At 43.3% G+C, this 19,501-nt stretch overlaps 1 protein-coding gene across 4 annotated transcripts in view; it reads left to right on the top strand.

Moving 5' to 3' along the window:
• Positions 1–19,501, top strand: part of thsd7ba (thrombospondin, type I, domain containing 7Ba) — a 292,455-nt gene that overhangs the window by 193,215 nt on the left and 79,739 nt on the right. For all 4 annotated transcript variants that reach the window (XM_034289054.1, XM_029115860.2, XM_029115859.2 and 1 more), the window contains exon 14: positions 14,443–14,715. In XM_034289054.1, the coding sequence (XP_034144945.1) occupies positions 14,443–14,715 (273 nt within the window). The remainder of the gene's footprint in view (positions 1–14,442; positions 14,716–19,501) is intronic.

The following is a 19,501-nucleotide window of genomic DNA, read 5'->3' as shown; positions in this document are numbered from 1 at the left end:
CTGTCTAAATCGTTCTCTGTCTAAAGCATTCTCTGTCTAAAGCGTTCTCTCTGTAAAGCACCCTCTGTCTAAAGTGTTCTATCTAAAGCGTTCTCTGTCTAAAGCGTTCTCTGTCTAAAGCACCCTCTGTCTAAAGCACCTTCTGTCTAAATCGTTCGCTGTCTAAAGCACCCTCTGTCTAAAGCGTTCTCTGTCTAAAGCACCCTCTGTCTAAAGCACCCCCTGTCCAAAGCACCCCCTGTCCAAAGCACCCCCTATCCAAAGCACTCTGTCTAAAGCACCTTCTGTCTAAAGCACCCTCTGTCTAAAGCACCCTCTGTCTAAATCGTTCTCTGTCTAAATCGTTCTCTGTCTAAAGCATTCTCTCTGTAAAGCACCCTCTGTCTAAAGCGTTCTGTCTAAAGCTTTCTGTCTAAAGCGTTCTCTGTCTAAAGCACCCTCTGTCTAAGGCTTTCTCTGTTTAAAGCATTCTCTGTCTAAAGCGTTCTCTCTCTAAAGCACCCTCTGTCTAAAGCGTTCTGTCTAAAGCGTTTTCTGTCTAAAGCACCCTCTGTCTAAAGCACCCTCTGTCTAAAGCACCCTCTGACTAAAGCGTTCTCTCTCTAAAGCACCCTCTTTCTAAAGCGTTCTGTCTAAAGCATTCTGTCTAAAGCACCCTCTGTCTAAAGTACCTTCTGTCTAAATCGTTCTCTGTCTAAAGCACCCTCTGTCTAAAGCGTTCTCTGTCTAAAGCATCCTCTGTCTAAAGCGTTCTCTGTCTAAAGCACCCTCTGTCTAAAGCACCCCCTATCCAAAGCACCCCCTATCCAAAGCACTCTGTCTAAAGCACCCTCTGTCTAAAGCACCCTCTGTCTAAAGCACCCTCTGTCTAAATCGTTCTCTGTCTAAATCATTCTCTGTCTACAGCGTTCTCTCTGTAAAGCACCCTCTGTCTAAAGCGTTCTGTCTAAAGCGTTCTGTCTAAAGCTTTCTGTCTAAAGCGTTCTGTCTAAAGCGTTCTCTGTCTAAAGCACCCTCTGTCTAAGGCTTTCTCTGTCTAAAGCACCCTCTGTCTAAATCGTTCTCTGTCTAAAGCACCCTCTTTCTAAAGCACACTCTGTCTAAAGCACCCCCTGTCCAAAGCACCCCCTATCCAAAGCACCCCCTATCCAAAGCACTCTGTCTAAAGCACCCTCTGTCTAAAGCACCCTCTGTCTAAAGCACCCTCTGTCAGTCTGTGTTCATTGTTCCAGCATCAACGGTTGGAAGTGACACTGCTTCAGATCAGTCAGTATACTCGTAGTTAGTAATGACAATGTCAAATCCTAATTACAGACCGATAAATATAGTTATAGAACCGATATACAACACACTGCCAATAGTTGCATAGTCCACCTTTAAAACTAGAAGCACCAAACCTATCACACCTACTAGAAGCGCCGTCACGGGTCATTTTGACCCTTATGTGTTTTTAATGGGAGGGGGTTGCTGACACATAATGACCAGTAGATGGCGCATCTTGCGCATGTATCCAATGCCAATAACACTATTTGTACCGGAAAAGAAGGACATTTGACCAAGAGGCACATTTGTACAGTCAGGTTAGGGACCAAACCACAGCTGAAAATCGTGAAGCAAATAATAACCTTGCAAATGCATATAGATGGTCTAAAAGATTACATTGTTCACCCCATTGTGTATTTATTTACGATAGAGTTAGGTCTAAAAAAAACCATTTGAAACTAAAATAAACGTTATAAAATATTTTCTAATATCGCGGTAAGACTAATTGTCAGGGCCAAATCTTAGGGTGCCAACGTAAGCTATCCAGGCCTGGGTTTACGTTCGCCGCCAAATGCAGGCTTTTAGCCGCTGTCACTAGTTGTCTGGCAGATGAAAATAATAAAGGGCAAAATGCCTTGTGTGAGATATGCCAAATAAATAAATAAATAGATTAAAAGCATGTTAAATAGCCTGATTTTGTGTGACCTATACAATAGACACATCGATCAGCCATAACATTATGACCACTGACAGATGAAGTGAATAACACTGATAATCTCCTTAAAAAGTTAATGCTGGTACTGATAGAAAGGTGTCAGAACACACTGTGCATCACAGTTTATTGTGTATGGGGCTGCGTAGCCGCAGACCAGTCAGGGTGTCCATGCTGACCACTGTCCACTGCCGATGTGAGCATCAGAACTGACCCCGGAGCAATGAACGAAGGACTCACGTTTCTTTTACATCACGTGGATGGCCGTGTGCGTGTGCATCACATACCTGGAGAACACACGGCACCAGGATGGCACTATGGGAAAAAGGCAATGTTCTGCTGGGAAACCTTGGGTCCTGCCATTCATGTGGATGTTACTTTGACACGTACCACCTACCTGTTCATTGTTGCAGACCATGAGTACCCTTTCATTGCAACGGTATCCCCTGATGGCATTGGCATCTTTCAGCAGAATAATGCGCCCTGTCTCAAAGCAAAAATGGTTCAGGAATGGTTTGAGGAATGAGTTGACTTAATTCCCCAGATCTCAATCCAATCGAGCATCTGTGGGATGTGCTGGACAGCCAAGTCCAATTCATGGAGGCCCCACCTCGCAACTTGCATGACTTAAAGGACCTGCTACTAAAATCTTGGTGCCAGACACCACAGCACACCTTCAGAGGTCTAGTGGAGTCCATGCCTTGACAGGTGAAGATTGTTTTGGCGGCAAAAGAGGGACCTACAAAATTTTAGGCAGTTTTTCTTTTGATGATCAGAGTTGATGGGACAACTGAAACATGTTTGTCTAATAATAATGTTGCGAGCTACATTACGGTGCATTGCAAAACAATTCTAAACTAGGTTTAAACATAAATTAACAAGCAAATGAGTTTCAGTAAATTATCTTAACCTATAACTTTCTGCAAAGTATGTGAAACATGCTTCTACACGCATGGGTATCCTATGGAAATGGGCATACTGTTTCCTCAGTTGTTTCAAACATCGGCCTAAAATCTCTTATTCAATATCAAAATATTGTGCAAGAATAATTTAAATTGAAGAAAATAATTTCCATCTGGCTCAAATAATTATGATTATTTATAATTATATTAATAATTACGACAGCCTTAGGTGTAGCCTATTATGCACAGCCTGCAAAGATTGTGAAGAGTAAATTCGCCTGACTTATTTAAATAAAATAATTTAGTTGGATCATAGCATTTCTGTTTTATTGCTGATTAAATGTAGGACATTATATGGCAATTTATAACATATGACTATGTTCATCAATACAGCCTATGCCTTACAGTAAGGCTTGTTAGGGCTATTTAAAAAGGAACTGTAACGCTGTTAGGCAAAAATTATAAGTCTCTGAAAGACTGTGCTGCCTGGTTTTTCAATGGTTTTATCAATCGAGTTTGATCTATACCTCAGCTTAGGCTATGGGTAGGGAAATGTAGGCTACTGATCTGCATCGTTTGATAAAACCTTAATTGATAATAATGCTCTGCAACAAATTAAGAGAGCACTGCAAAATGATCAGTTCCTCTGGTTTTACTATTCATAGGTATGTGTTTGAGTAAAATGAACAGTTTTGTTTTATTCTATGAACTACTGACAACATTACTCCCAAATTCCAAATAAAGATATTGTCATTTAGTGTATTTATTTGTAGAAAATAACAACTGATCAAAATAACCAAAAAATATGCATTGTTTTCAGACCTCAAATAATTCAAAGAAAACAAATTCATATCAATTTTTCAACAACAAAATACTAATGTTTTAACTTAGGAAGAGTTCAGAAATCCATATTAGGTGGAATAACCCTGATTTTTTTATCACAGCTTTCATGCGTCTTGGCATGCTCTACACCAGTCTGTCACGTTGCTGTTGGGTGACTTTATTCCACTCCTGGCATAAGAATTAAAGTGACCATCCATCTTCCTCTTGATCAAATTCAGGTTTTCAATGAGGTTCAGGTCTGGAGATTTGGCTGGCCATGACAGGGTCTTGATCTGGTGGTCCTCCATCCACACCTTGATTGACCTGACTGTGTGGTATGGAGCATTGTCCTGCTGAGTTGGTTGAACATTGTCAGAGCAGAAGGAAGCAGGTGTTCTTCCAGGATAACCTTGTACTTGGCTTGATTCATGCATCCTTCACAAAGACAAATCTGCCCAATTCCAGCCTTGCTGAAGCAACCTCAGATCATCACTGATCCTCCACCAAATTTCACAGTGGGTGTGAGACACTGTGGCTTGTAGGCCTCTCCAGGTCTCCGTCTAACCATTAGACGACCAGGTATTGGGCAAAGCTGAAAATGTGACTCATCAGAGAAGATGACCATACTCAATTCCTATACGGTCTAGTCCTTATGGTCTTTTGCAAACTTCATTCTGGCTCTTCTTTGCTTCTCGTTGATGAAGGGCTTTTTTCTAGCTTTGCATTACTTCAGCCCCTAGGAGCCTGTTTCGAACCATCCTCGCTGTCCACTTCACCCCAGCTGCTGTTTGCCATTCTTTTTGTAGGTCACTTTGATGTCATCCTATGGTTGTTGAGTGACATTCGAATGAGTTGACGGTCATCTCTGTCTGTGGACAGTTGTTTTCGCCCTCTGTATCTTCGATACATTTGTCAAAAACAGTGCTGCTTCTTACAAGCCCAGTGCGAACATAACAGTTGATGAACAGCTATCAATTCACATAGTATGTGTCTAATAGACCAGACAAATATGGGATAAAGTTCTGAATTGCCGCTGAGGTGGAAACAAAATATATGTTGAATGCACTTCCCTATCTGGGAAAAGACAATAGCCGGCCGGCTGGGCAGCGTTTATTTGACAATGTCGTTATGCATCTTGTGGAAAGGAACCACAGACAATTTTGTCACATCCCTGCCACTTGCATGTGATATTTGGGCAAATAAAATTACGATTGTTGGTACAATGAATAAAATCAGAGGAGCGATGCCACCCTGTACACAGACTCAGTCTGAAAAATATTCAACAACAGTTCTGAAGGCTGGGAACGCTACACTTACAATTTACCAAGCAAAACCAAAGTGAAATGTATGCATTTTGAACACTATGCATCAGACAGTTTGCCCACTACAACAGCTAAGTGTGGAATTGATGTTCTGGACCAGATGGCAGCAGGGTTGTATTCTGTAAAGGGAGGGATTCGAAATGGCCTGAAGTAATGTTTTACCACTTATTAGACCTGGCTGGCATCAATGCACATAGGCGAATCAGAAATCAGAATCAGAAAGGGTTTCATTGCCAAGTTAGTTTCATAAGAAACAATTAATTTGCTCTGGTCGTTGGTGCAACAATCAATACAAAAGTAATAAGGGAAGTAAAAACAAATAAGAGCTGTGGACTGAGCATAGAAATAATAGACTGCATAAAAAATAAATAAAAAATAATTAGCAATTATATGTAAGGTGAAAGATTATGTCCAGTTGGCAGATGTGCAGGGAAGCAAACTAATGATATCTGCCAAACATGTAAGTGACTTGTTTATGGGAAATGCACTTGAACGACCATTGCATTTTGCATTGTATGTGGATACTGATAATGAAACAGTGGGCAACGACAGTGACACCTGGAGGGGTGTGATTGGGAGGAACGGCCCCCCTGATCTGAACCTGAGCGGTGTTCAGTTATTGGACTTCTGTGCTAGTCACAGTTTGTCCATAACGAACACCATGTTCAAGCATAAGGGTGTCCATCAGTGCACATGGCACCAGGACACCCTAGGCCGCAGGTCGATGATCGACTTTGTCGTTTCATCTGACCTGCGGCCGTATGTCTTGGACACTCGGGTGAAGAGAGGGGCGGAGCTGTCAACTGATCACCACCTGGTGGTGAGTTGGATCCGATAGCGGACTGCAGCCCGGGTGGTTGTGGAGGCCAAAACTCGGGCCTGGGAGGAGTTCTGTGAGGCCATGGAGAAGGACTATCGGCTGGCCTCGAAGAGATTCTGGCAAACCGTCCGGCACCTCAGGAGAGGGAAACAGTGCCCTACCAACGCTGTTTACAGTAGAGGTGGGCAGCTGTTGACCTCAACTGGGGATGTCGTCGGGCGGTGGAAGGAGTACTTCGAGGATCTCCTCAATCCCGCCGTCACGTCTTCCATTGAAGAAGCAGAGGCTCAGAGGTGGACTCGTCCATCACCCGGGCTGAAGTCACTGAGGTGGTCAAGAAACTCCTCGGTGGCAAGGCACTGGGGGTGGATGAGATCCGCCCTGAGTACCTCAAGTCTCTGGATGTTGTGGGGCTGTATTGGTTGACACGCCTGTGCAACATCGCGTGGCGGTCGGGGACAGTGCCTTTGGGATGGCAGACCGGGGTGGTGGTCCCTCTTTTTAAGAAGGGGGACCGGAGGGTGTGTTCCAACTATAGGGGGATCACACTTCTCAGCCTCCCCGGGAAAGTCTATGCCAGGGTTCTGGAGAGGAGAATACGGCCAATAGTAGAACCTCAGATTCAGGAGGAACAGTGTGGTTTTCGTCTGGGCCGTGGAACACTGGACCAGCTCTATACCCTCTACGGGGTGTTGGAGGGTTCATGGGAGTTTGCCCAACCAGTCCACATGTGTTTTGTGGATTTGGAGAAGGCATTCGACTGTGTCCCTCGCGGCGTCCTGTGGAGGGTGCTTCGGGAATATGGGGTCCTGGGTCCTTTGCTAAGGGCTGTCTGGTCCCTATACGACCGAAGCAGGAGCTTGGTCCGCATTGCCGGCAGTAAGTCAGACTTGGACTCCGACAGGGCTGCCCTTTGTCGCCGGTTCTGTTCATAATCTTTATGGACAGAATTTCTAGGCGCAGCCAGGGGCCGGAGGGTGTCAGGTTTGGGGACCACACGATTTCGTCTTTGCTCTTTGCGGATGATGTTGTCGTGTTGGCCCCTTCAAACCAGGACCTTCAGCATGCGCTGGGACGGTTTGCAGCCGAGTGTGAAGCGGTGGGGATGAGAATCAGTACCTCCAAATCCGAGGCCATGGTCCTCAGTCGGAAAAGGGTGGCTTGCCCACTTCAGGTTGGTGGAGAGTGCTTGCCTCAAGTGGAGGAGTTTAAGTATCTACGGGTCTTGTTCACGAGTGAGGGAAGGATGGAACGGGAGATTGACAGACGGATCGGTGCAGCTTCTGCAGTAATGCGGTCGATGTATCGGTCTGTCGAGGTGAAGAAAGAGCTGAGCCGCAAGGTGAAGCTCTCGATTTACCGGTCAATCTACGTTCCTACTCTCACCTATGGTCATGAACTTTGGGTCATGACCGAAAGGACAAGATCCCGGATACAGGCGGCCGAAATGAGCTTTCTCCACAGGGTGGCTGGGCGATCCCTTAGAGATAGGGTGAGAAGCTCGGTCACCCGGGAGGAGCTCAGAGTAGAGCCGCTGCTCCTCCACATCGAGAGGGGTCAGCTGAGGTGGCTTGGGCATCTGTTTCGGATGCATCCGGAACGCCTTCCTGGGAAGGCGTTCCGGTCCCGTCCCACCGGGAGGAGACCCCGGGGAAGACCTAGGACACGCTGGAGGGACTATGTCTCCCGGCTGGCCTGGGAACGCCTCGGTGTCCCCCCGGAAGAGCTGGAGGAAGTGTCTGGGGAGAGGGAAGTCTGGGCATCTCTGCTTAGACTGCTGCCCCCGCGACCCGGCCCCGGATGAAGAGGAAGAAGATGAATGAATGAATGAGGCATGAAGCCTGAAGACTAAAAATGTCTTCTCCTCATTGACATTGGTCAATGGTTTTTTGGGATTGTTTACCAGTTTTACTTGAAATGTGTGGCTCAATCGTCTCTTCATATTGTCTGTAAAGACTTTTAGTTTGCTGATATGAAACTTGAACCATGCAATTTTTCTAATATATCTGAGATGTTGATAAAGGGTTTGATTGGAATTAAAGAGATACTTTAAAAGCTTTTTTTCCATTTTCTGTTTAGCCTATTTGTTTATTATGTATAATAATTCACTTTTAATAAATTGTCAAATTCAAAAAATCTTGTGTATTATATTATGCACTGGGCCTGGATATTGGATGGTAGTGGGTGATGAGGACATGGGCTACTTGACCTGGATAGTGTATGATAATGGAAGAGGAGGACATGTGCTACTGGGCCCAAATAGTGGATGATATTGGATAATGAGGTTGTGGGATATGGGGTCTGGATAGTGAAAGATAGGATAGTGGACATCTTTAGTGGACGGATGAGGACATGGGCTATTAACCCTGGGTATTGGATGACTAGGAGCTATGGCTAAAAGGGAAGAGCAGCTGACATTTAAGCTACTTATATAAGATCTTCACCAAATAATAATCATGTTAATAATCACATGTTAAACCTAAATCTGTATCTTGTTATTTTTTCTAATTTTTCATGCTTTCCGCCGGGCCAGTGTGTCTGGTCATGGTGCGATGCTCTCCGCCGGGCCAGTTTGTCTGGTCATGGCCGTCAACGTAGTGGTGACTGTCAGCAGTGTGACAAGTCAAAACGATTTACGAAATAGGGGTAAAACAGAGGAAAACTCAAATGCGCAATAAACAGTTTATTCTTGCAAGGAGAGAATACACAGGTTACAAAGTAACAATTAATAATCTCTAAATTAGTACAGGACAATCGTCAGTATATAAGTGAAGAAAATGGGTGTGGTAAGATGCTGCCCATCTGTCTTATGTCAATACAACACATTCCCTTTGTTCAATCATATATCATAGGCTTCACACAAGTCACATGTTGTCCTCCCCCACCTGAGTAACCTTCTCAACCCTTGAGGAGGACTTAAAGCATCTGGACAATCTACAGATAGGCAGATTTACGATTAGCCCTACAATCTGCTGATACCAATCAAGAATGCCCCCTTAGACAAATACCAGATCCCCCTCTCCCACATTCCTCTACTTATCTAAACAATGGGACTCAGTCCTTTAATCAGTAAGAATGCATCAGTTTAAATTTCCCTGACAGCAGTCATGGTGCGATGCTCTCTGCCAGGCCAGTTTGTCTGGTCATGGCCGTCAACTTAGTGGTGTCTGTCTGCAGTCATGGTGCGATATTCTCTGCCAGGCCAGTTTGTCTGGTCTTGGCCATCAACATAGTGGTGTCTGTCAGCAGTCATGGTGCGATGCTTTCCACTTCTTCATGGTGGAGTTGTGAGAAGACCTACAGTGGGGAGAACAAGTATTTGATGCACTGCCGATTTTGCAGGTTTTCCTACTTACAAAGCACATAGAGGTTTGTAATTTTTATCATAGGTACACTTCAACTGTGAGAGACGGAATCTAAAACAAAAATCCAGAAAATCACATTGTATGATTTTTAAATAATTAATTAGCATTTTATTGCATGACATAAATATTTGATACGTCTGCCTGTCGTTTGGGTCTCTCACTTCTTCCCGTTCTTCTTCACTGTCAAATGGGTCTCTAACGTCAACTTGCGGAGTGGACATAAGACATTAAACATTTGTTATGAATGATTTATTGTCAATTGTGGTGGGGTGAAAAGCGAGGGGAGGTTAACATGGTGTTTGCTATGGGTTTTCTATCCAACAGACTGCTAAGTCAGATACCGTCCTTGCCCCACGCCCAACAAACCACCAGCAGCCGCTCACCACTATGTTCAAATTTTTTTCTGAGCTTCCACTGTGTTTATTTGTTTTTCTTTATCTCACTTGTTTTGTGTTTTTATTTACTAAAACAATGATGGCCCTACACGTCCCTCCCCATCTCCCTTCTTTGCTGATCTCCCGTAACTACAATTTGTGTAGATGTCTCACCCTAAATACAGCCCCCATCCCCGTCAGTGAGGGTCCCTAAAGGCTCTGCATTATGCTCTACCTTGGAGACAGAGCGCCTGCTGGAATGCCTAACACTCCCTCAGACACACTCTGAATCACAGCTTTTTAATCTGCTTCCCAAATTGTTCACAGCAGGTCGTGTTTGAATATGGAAATTACTGTCAAATTATGATGGAAAACAATACTCAGCAGATATTACAGAGGGGAGAGGGTTGAAAAAAGCATTGTGCAGAAAGAGGTGATTGGTTGATTCCAGTAACACAGAAAAACAGGGATTAGTTGATACTTTTCTCAAGCGACCCACTTTTCAAAATTACAAGCCATTGTGACCCATATAACTGAATCAACAGCGGCATTCTCAAAATGTACAGTATATTCCTATTATTAGTAGTATTAACAGAACAATTTAATATTCTAAATATCTATTCATATTATTATTTATGTTATTAGTATCAGTAATACAAAGCAATTTAAAAAAAAAAATGTATACAGATGTCAGATTAGCAGGATGCAAATCTCTACATATCAGGTGTAGAATTTAGAACATTTCTGCGCTTAATCAATGTCAACATGATTATAACAGCGTGTTCGCTGTTCCATATCATTAAGATACTTGCATCGGATGAGTTGACTCAGCAGTGGTTCGGAATTCCAACATTCATTTTGGCTAATGTCAGCATTTGAAAACGTCATAGCTTATACTGAGTATCTTCAAAAGTTCTACAGTGTTCTGTGAAGCTTTCCATCTGTTGATTAGTTTGTAAAAGAAGGTTCGTTTCATGTTCATTTTTTTAAATTCCATCATGAACATGCCCATTCTTTTTGTTGACCTTATTTTTGACTATTCATGGATAAAATTTGATAATAAGGTTATAAGGTTATAAACTTTGGCAATAAATATTACATGAGCAGTTTGGGTTATTATAGTAAGCATAATTCATTAACTATCCCAAATTCCTCGTTTGTAAGCATGGCAATCCAGAAAATAACATTGTATGATTTTTAAGTAATTCATTTCCATTTTATTGCCTGACATAAGTATTTAATACATCAGAAAAGCAGAACTTAATATTTGGTACAGAAACCTTTGTTTGCAATTAAAGAGGTCAAACATTTCCTGTAGTTCTTGACCAGGTTTGCACTCACTGCTGCAGGGATTTTGGCCCACCCCTCCATACAGACCTTCTCCAGATCCTTCAGGTTTCGGGGCTGTCGCTGGGCAATACAGACTTTCAGCTCCCTCCAAAGATTTTCTATTGGGTTCAGGTCTGGAGACTGGCTAGGCCACTACAGGACCTTGAGATGCTTCTTACGGAACCACTCCTTAGTTGCCCTGGCTGTGTGTTTCGGGTCGTTGTCATGCTGGAAGACCCAGCCACAACCCATCTTCAATGCTCTTACTGAGGGAAGGAGGTTGTTGGCCAAGATACATGGCCGCATCCATCCTCCCCTCAATACGGTGCAGTCGTCCTGTCCCTTTTGCAGAAAAGCATCCCAAAAGAATGATGTTTCAAGCCGTGTTCCATGCTTCATGCTTCACGGCTGGGATGGTGTTCTTGGGGTTGTACTCATCCTTCTTCCTCCAAACACGGCGAGTGGAGTTTAGACCAAAAAGCTACCTTGCGTGCGCTGCAGAATTTTAATCCATGACGGTGTAGTGTGTTACTAATGGTTTACTTTAAGACTGTGGTCCCAGCTCTCTTCAGGTCATTGACCAGGACCTGCCATGTAGTTCTGGGCTGATCCCTCACCTTCCTCATGATCATTGATGCCCCACGAGGTGAGATCTTGCATGGAACCCCAGACCGAGGGAGATTGACCGTCATCTTGAACTTCTTCCATTTTCTAATAATTGCCCCAACAGTTGTTGTCTTCTCATCAAGCTGCTTGCCTATTGTCCTGTAGCCCATCCCAGCCTTGTGCAGGTCTACAATTTTATCCCTGATGCCCTTACACAGCTTTGTGGAGAGGTTGGAGTCTGTTTGATTGAGTGTGTGGACAGGTGTCTTTTATACAGGTCACAAGTTCAAACAGGTGCAGTTAAAACAGGTAATGAGTGGGGAACAGGAAGGCTTCTTAAAGAAAAACTAACAGGTCTGTGAGAGCTGGAATTCTTACTGGTTGGTAGGTGATCAAATACTTATGTCATGCAATAAAATGCTAATTAATTATTTAAAAATTATACAATGTCATTTTCTGGATTTTTGTTTTAGTTTCCGTCTCTCACAGTTGAAGTGTACATACACTCACCTTAACGATTATTAGGAACACCTGTTCAATTTCTCATTAATGCAATTATCTAATCAACCAATCACATGGCAGTTGCTTCAATGCATTTAGGGGTGTGGTCCTGGTCAAGACAATCTCCGGAACTCCAAACTGAATGTCAGAATGGGAAAGAAAGGTGATTTTAGCAATTTTGAGCGTGGCATGGAGGTTGGTGCCAGATGGGCCGGTCTGAGTATTTCACAATCTGCTCAGTTACTGGGATTTTTAAGCACAACCATTTCTAGGGTTTACAAAGAATGGTGTGAAATGGGAAAAACATCCAGTATGCGGCAGTCCTGTGGGCGAAAATGCCTTGTTAATGCTAGAGGTCAGAGGAGAATGGGCCGACTGATTTAAGCTGATAGAAGAGCAACTTTGACTGAAATAACCACTCGTTACAACCGAGGAATGCAGCAAAGCATTTGTGAAGCCACATCACGTACAACCTTGAGGCGGATGGGCTACAACAGCAGAAGACCACACCGGGTACCACTCATCACTACAAATAGGAAAGAGGCTACAATTTGCACGAGCTCTCCAAAATTGGACAGTTGAAGACTGGAAGAATGTTGCCTGGTCTGATGAGTCTCGATTTCTGTTGAAACATTCAGATGGTAGAGTCAGAATTTGGCGTAAACAGGAGAACATGGATCCATCATGCCTTGTTACCACTGTGCAGGCTGGTGGTGGTGGTGTAATGGTGTGGGGGATGTTTTCTTGGCACACTTTAGGCCCCTTAGTGCCAATTGGGTATCGTTTAAATGCCACAGCCTACCTGAGCATTGTTTCTGAGCATGTCCATCCCTTTATGACCACCATGTACCCATCCTCTGATGGCTACTTCCAGCAGGATAATGTACCTTGTCACAAAGCTCGAATCATTTCAAACTGGTTTCTTGAACATGACAATGAGTTCACTGTACTGAAATGGCCCCCACAGTCACCAGATCTTAACCCAATAGAGCATCTTTGGGATGTGGTGGAATGGGAGCTTCATGCCCTGGATGTGCATCCCACAAATCTCCATCAACTGCAAGATGCTATCCTATCAATATGGGCCAACATTTCTAAAGAATGCTTTCAGCACCTTGTTTAATCAATTCCACGTCGAATTAAGGCAGTTCTGAAGGCGAAAGGGGGTCAAACACAGTATTAGTATGGTGTTCCTAATAATCCTTTAGGTGAGTGTATGATAGAAATGACAAACCTCTATGTGCTTTGTAAGTAGGAAAACCTGAAAAATCATCAGTGTATCAAATACTTGTTCTCCCCACTGTACTTCTGTTTATTCAACAAAATGGCCTGAAGGGTAATAGAACATACATCTGTTTATTGATGAGTTTCTCAGCTCTTGACACATCTACATGATGTTGCATGTGAGAGTAGGGATGGGCATTTATGTTGAGGCTATTCTTGTGGCTCTTTAAAATAGGCTGTTAGTTTGGCTCTCAAAAGTATCTTCAATTCCAGCTCAAAACCATCTTTTGGCTTATCTGTCAGTACATGCTCATGATAACTTAATCGTCATGTAAAATAGGACGCTCAATTGTAAACTCTCATTGATTGAAAAGGCCTGTAAGATCCAACAGGACAACAGAGAAAACAGGACAGACTGAACTGAGCCCGTCAGCACATAGACTGTAGCAGCCTAAATACTGTAGACTGAGATGTGTTGAGGGAAACGACCCCTGTCGAAAGATACGCCCAGACAGAGCCAACCAGGCAGGAAATTGCTACATGCAGTTGGCCAAGTAGAGTGCTAGAAGACCACCAAAGGGATATCAACAGACTGCCATGTACCTTGAAACAAGGCTGAGTGTAGCCTTCTGTACAAGCCCCAGGGGGTGTTCACCCAGGCAGAAAAATCTCCTCAGAGACTCAATCTACTCATCCTCTCCTGTTCAGCCATATATACCTCTGACCTCACCACATGCATAGTATCTGGACAGACATACTCTGTGTAAATCAAGTCATGATCAGTTATTCAGAATTACATGGGGTACGGTTGGGTTAGGATTAGAAGGTTGAAAAGATTCTGACAAGTCAGAGTATAAGGATTCCTCCGATAGCAATGTGACAGCTGAACAGATTGTTCTCTGCTAAAAGGTTCCTATACTTGTAACCTAATGATACTCATCAGATGTAATAGACAGGACTAATTATAACAGTGATGAGGGGAAGTGAGCTGAGAAGAGCTAATAGCCACTTAAATACAGTCTTCATAGTGGAAACACATTTACTTCTCCCCTCATTAGAGACAGTACATTTAGTTAGAATATTTGAAATATGGAGACATTAGATGTAGTTATAATAAAATACGTATGAAGTGGTTTCCAGGTGGAGAAGGAAAGGGAAGAGATTGTAGACCCTGCTGATCTGTCTGTCTGTCCTCCTTTCAGGTCGCAGTAAGAAGAGGGATCACTGTCTAAGGGCGGAGCTATACCCCCTACTGGAGACAGAGGCATGTTCGTGCAATGACTTCCTGTCCCAGCCGTTTGGTAACTGGTCCTCCTGCATCCTGCCTGAATCCATTACACCGGGCTTCCCTCTGGGCGTGAGGCAGTCTGGACACCTGGACCAAAGAGAGTGTGGTCATGGACGACGCTATAGAGCTGTGACCTGCCTGGACTGGCAAGGTCGTCCGGTCAGTCCCTCCCTCTGTTCTGAGTCAGGTAGGCAACCAGAGGGTTTCTATCACCTTTGACTTGAAAATATGTCTTTATTCTTTCAAATCCCTAACTATGCTGCGGGCTCAATGGACACCATTAGTTGACAACCAGCCAGCGATTTCTAACATATTGTCCATCATCACTGTCAGATGTCACATAGTGTTGCAACTGTGAGTTTTACCGTGGGTTGGAGTGTTACCATTGGAATGAGTATTACCATAGGTATGAGAATTACCGTGGGTATGAGTATTACCGTGGGTTAGAGTGTTACCCTGGGTATGAGTGTTACCGTGGGTATGAGAATTACCCTGGGTATGAGTATTACCGTGGGTATGAGTATTACCGTGGGTATGAGAATTACCGTGGGTATGAGTATTACCGTGGGTATGAGTGTTACCCTAGGTATGAGTGTTACCCTAGGTATGAGTGTTACCCTGGGTATGAGTGTTACGACGGGTATGAGCATTACCGTGGGTATGAATATTACCATGGGTATGAATATTACCATGGGTATGAGTATTACCGTGAGTATGAGTATCAATCAAATTTATTTATAAAGCCCTTTTTACAACAGCAGTTGTCACAAAGTGCTTTACAGAGACACCCAGCCTTAAACCCCAAGGAGCAAACAACAGTAGTGTTGAATTTCAGTGGCTAGGAAAAACTCCCTAAGAAGGCCAAATTTTAGGAAGAAACCTAGAGAGGACCCAGGCTCAGAGGGGTGACCAGTCCTCTTCTGGCTGTGCCGGGTGAGATATTAAGAGTCCAATTGGAATAATTAATACATTTCTCTGGGCTAAATCCAGAGGCTATTTGATTTTAGACTAGGTCAGAAGTATGACCAGGTGGACAAGGACAGGGACAGCAACGGGCCCCCCAAACCAGGTACTCCGCAGGTGTGGACCAGAACCTCATCTCCTCCTAAAATTTTAAACTGGAGGAGACTGAGAAAAGTTACAAGTGCATTCCTCATATCCCCCAGCACAAGGGTGTCAACAACAAGCCAGTGACTCTTCCCCTGAAAGGCATTGGAGGGAGGGCATCTCAGTGGTGACGAGAGCCCACCTGGCAAGACAGCAAGGGTGGACAGTATCAAGCCTACTGGTCACCTTCACACCCCCGGGCCAGGCTGCACCTAATTATAAACCGTGCTGTAGAGATTAGTTTTTAGTGGACACTTGTTTGCACTGAGTTTGCATTTCTAACCTTAATTGGCATTCCACAGTAGTGGAGCTCTATAAGAAAAGGGCCTGCCGCCAGCTGTTTGTTTAGAAATTCTAGGTACAATTAAAAGGCCTGCATATGAGCGTTACTGCAGGTATGAGTGATACCGTGGGTATGAGTGATACCGTGGGTATGAGTGATACTGCAGGTATGAGTGATACCGTGGGTATGAGTGAAACTGCAGGTATGAGTGATACCGTGGGTATGTGTGATACCGTGGGTATGAGCGTAACTGCAGGTATGAGTGATACCATGGGTATGAGTGATACCGTGGGTATGAGTGATACCGTGGGTATGAGTGATACCGTGGGTATGAGTGATACCGTGGGTATGAGCGTTACTGCAGGTATGAGTGATACCGTGGGTATGAGTGATACTGCAGGTATGAGTGATACCGTGGGTATGAGTGATACCGTGGGTATGAGTGATACCGTGGGTATGAGTGATACTGCAGGTATGAGTGATACCGTGGGTATGAGTGATACCGTGGGTATGAGTGTTACCGTGGGTATGAGTGATACCGTGGGTATGAGTGATACTGCGGGTATGAGTGATACCGTGGGTATGAGTGATACTGCAGGTATGAGTGATACTGCAGGTATGAGTGATACCGTGGGTATGAGTGATACTGCAGGTATGAGTGATACTGCAGGTATGAGTGATACCGTGGGTATGAGTGATACTGCAGGTATGAGTGATACCGTGGGTATGAGCTTTACTGCAGGTAAGAGTGATACCGTGGGAATGAGTGATACCGTGGGTATGAGTGATACCGTGGGTATGAGTTTTACTGCGGGTATGAGTGATACCGTGGGTATGAGCGTTACCGCGGGTATGAGTGAAACCGTGGGTATGAGTGATACCGTGGGTATGAGTGATACCGTGGGTATGAGTGATACCGTGGGTATGTGTGATACCGTGGGTATGTGTGATACCGTGGGTATGAGTGATACCGTGGGTATGTGTGATACCGTGGGTATGAGCGTGGTCTGAGTATTTTTCATGCAAGTGTTGCTCCTGTGTAGTGTGATGAGAAATATCTGTTGAGGAAGAGTGTATTTGATGAAGAGGAGCGTCTGGCCACACAAAGTCTCCAAACGATCCTAGGTGATGTTAATCATTGTCCTGGGTAACATTTGCTTCTCTAAAGATCTGGAACACAGTTCCTGTCCTTCATGTTCATTATGTTAGCCAAGTTAAAGTAATGTAATCATTATTAGCGGGTGTGTTTAGGACATGCCTGCTATTTGGATAAATATCCATACCTCAAACAGTGATTTGAGTTAGTTCTCCCTTAACAGGGTAGAAATTTAGGACACGTTGTGTCGTTTAAATTAGTTAGGAGTTTAATGTAAATGGGTGCTCTAAGCACACGTTCGTGCTATAGGGTGTTTTCGATGCTTACGATATGCTTAGTAAACTTGTATACGTTTTGGGAGGACATTGATTATTGCTGATATTTAAAGTTTTGTATTGTAACTACTACGTCAATCAATCAATAAAATTTATTTATAAAGCCCTTTTTTTCAACACCAGTTGTCACAAAGTGCTTTTGCGTGATTGGAATAGATTGTATTACATTAAAATATAGATTACAACGTCATTCCGCGTTAATTTTCATACTCAAGTTCATAGGGCTACTGATAATTACATGCATATTAGGAAGTCTAAGCCACCAGACTTTGCATCCCCGAATCCTGGATTTCTAAACAGTCTGGGTAGCCCAGGAACACATGCTGTTTTAATGTTAGGCTCATCTCGGGAAGGTTAGCTACCTTTACTAAGTATGGTCACTTGTTATCATGTATATTTAAACAAACAATATGATGTTAGATTATTGAAGTATAAACATTTATAAGAAAGGTTATATTCACTTGCACACATTTTCCCAGCTGTCCCCCAGTAACCTTTTAAAGGGTGAGCATCCAACCACCCTACTACGAAGGTGATTACACATTGCCTAACAGATATAGTGTCCTCCATGGACCTGGGAAGGTCATTGGAAGAAGAGGTCAAAGGAATCTGTAGGATTCATTTCTGACATTTCTACTTTGATGAAAGATCTCAGGTGACTTATGTGTTCTCCCACCTCATCAAACATAATAGAATAAAACTAAGTGCTATATTCTTGTTAAGGACAGGTTGCACAGAGGATTAAAGGGACAATATTTGTTACTGAACTATGAGCATACAAACAAACACAAATGACCAGTAGACATCCACAGTTAATGTTTTAAGTTAATGTTTGAAAAAATATTTTCCCCATCCTAAACCACCCTGGACTAGCTGGTACTATACCGGTCAGTACTACCTTCAAACCCTGGATTAGCTGGTACTATACCGGTCAGTACTACCTTTCCAACCCTGGACTAGCTGGTACTATACCGGTCAGTAGTACCTTTCCAACCCTGGACTAGCTGGTACTATACCGGTCAGTACAACCTTTCCAACCCTGGACTAGCTGGTACTATACCGGTCAGTACTATCCTTCAAACCCTGGACTAGCTGGTACTATACCGGTCAGTAGTACCTTTCCAAACCTGGACCAGCTGGTACTATACCGGTCAGTACTATCCTTCTGACCCTGGACTAGCTGGAACTAAACCGGTCAGTAGTTCCTTTCCAACCCTGGACTAGCTGGTACTATACCGGTCGGTACTACCTTTCCAACCCTGGACTAGCTAGTACTAAACCAATCTCATTCGTTAAGGGAAGACGAGGTGTTATTGCTTAGAGACTGGATTCTACATAGTACCCCTATGTAGTGACAATAATGTGACACAATTATAATTATCTATCCTTTTATAGTTTGAGTGTAAGATCAAGGTGATTAACAATATTTATATAGTTAATAGCCTTTTTGCTAATACCTTAAAGCAGAAGTTTATGAAGTAAATATTGTTTACGTGTGGGTTCTTCTCTTGACACAAGTCTACTTATGGGTTCTCTCAGCAGCAATAGCATGGTACATGCAGTATGAGTACATAGTCAGAAATAGTCACTTTTTTTTCTTAATTGTGGGTGATTCACAGAGGTCAGGTATCTTTGCTTAAGCAAGGTAGATTCATTCATTCCAGCGTGTAAAATGGTTCTCTTTTTGTTTTCTCATTATTTGGTTTGGTGTGACTGTGAGGCTCCTCTGGTGCTCTGTTTTGTTTTGTAAAAGCACTTTGTGACAACTGTTAATGTAAAAAGGGCTTCATAAATATATTTGATTGATTGATTGTGGGGTCTGTTTATGTTTAAATAATTCCAATATCAGCCATCTGAGGGTGTTTTTCATACTTCCTCTCTTTGTGGATATATATATATATATATATATACTTTATGAAATGTATGAGGTGTCTTACCTTTAAATTTGTGTGACATTTAACAGTACCTTTTATTTTTTTACTTTTTTGGACCATTTGACATAATAGCAAAAACATTTCCTAATTCCGTATTATTGCAGTAAGCATTATTTGGGGTTTTGTGTTGTACCCTGAAAATACTTCAGAAATCTGCATGCAGTATCAAGAACGTGTTTATCCCATTTTGTGAATTGTTGGTTGTTGCAACCGACATG

This window comes from Esox lucius, chromosome 20, assembly GCF_011004845.1.
Source record: "Esox lucius isolate fEsoLuc1 chromosome 20, fEsoLuc1.pri, whole genome shotgun sequence".
Lineage (NCBI taxonomy): Eukaryota > Metazoa > Chordata > Actinopteri > Esociformes > Esocidae > Esox > Esox lucius.
The sequence above is the reverse complement of the archived record's forward strand: the minus strand, read 5'-3'. Positions and strand labels throughout refer to the sequence as shown.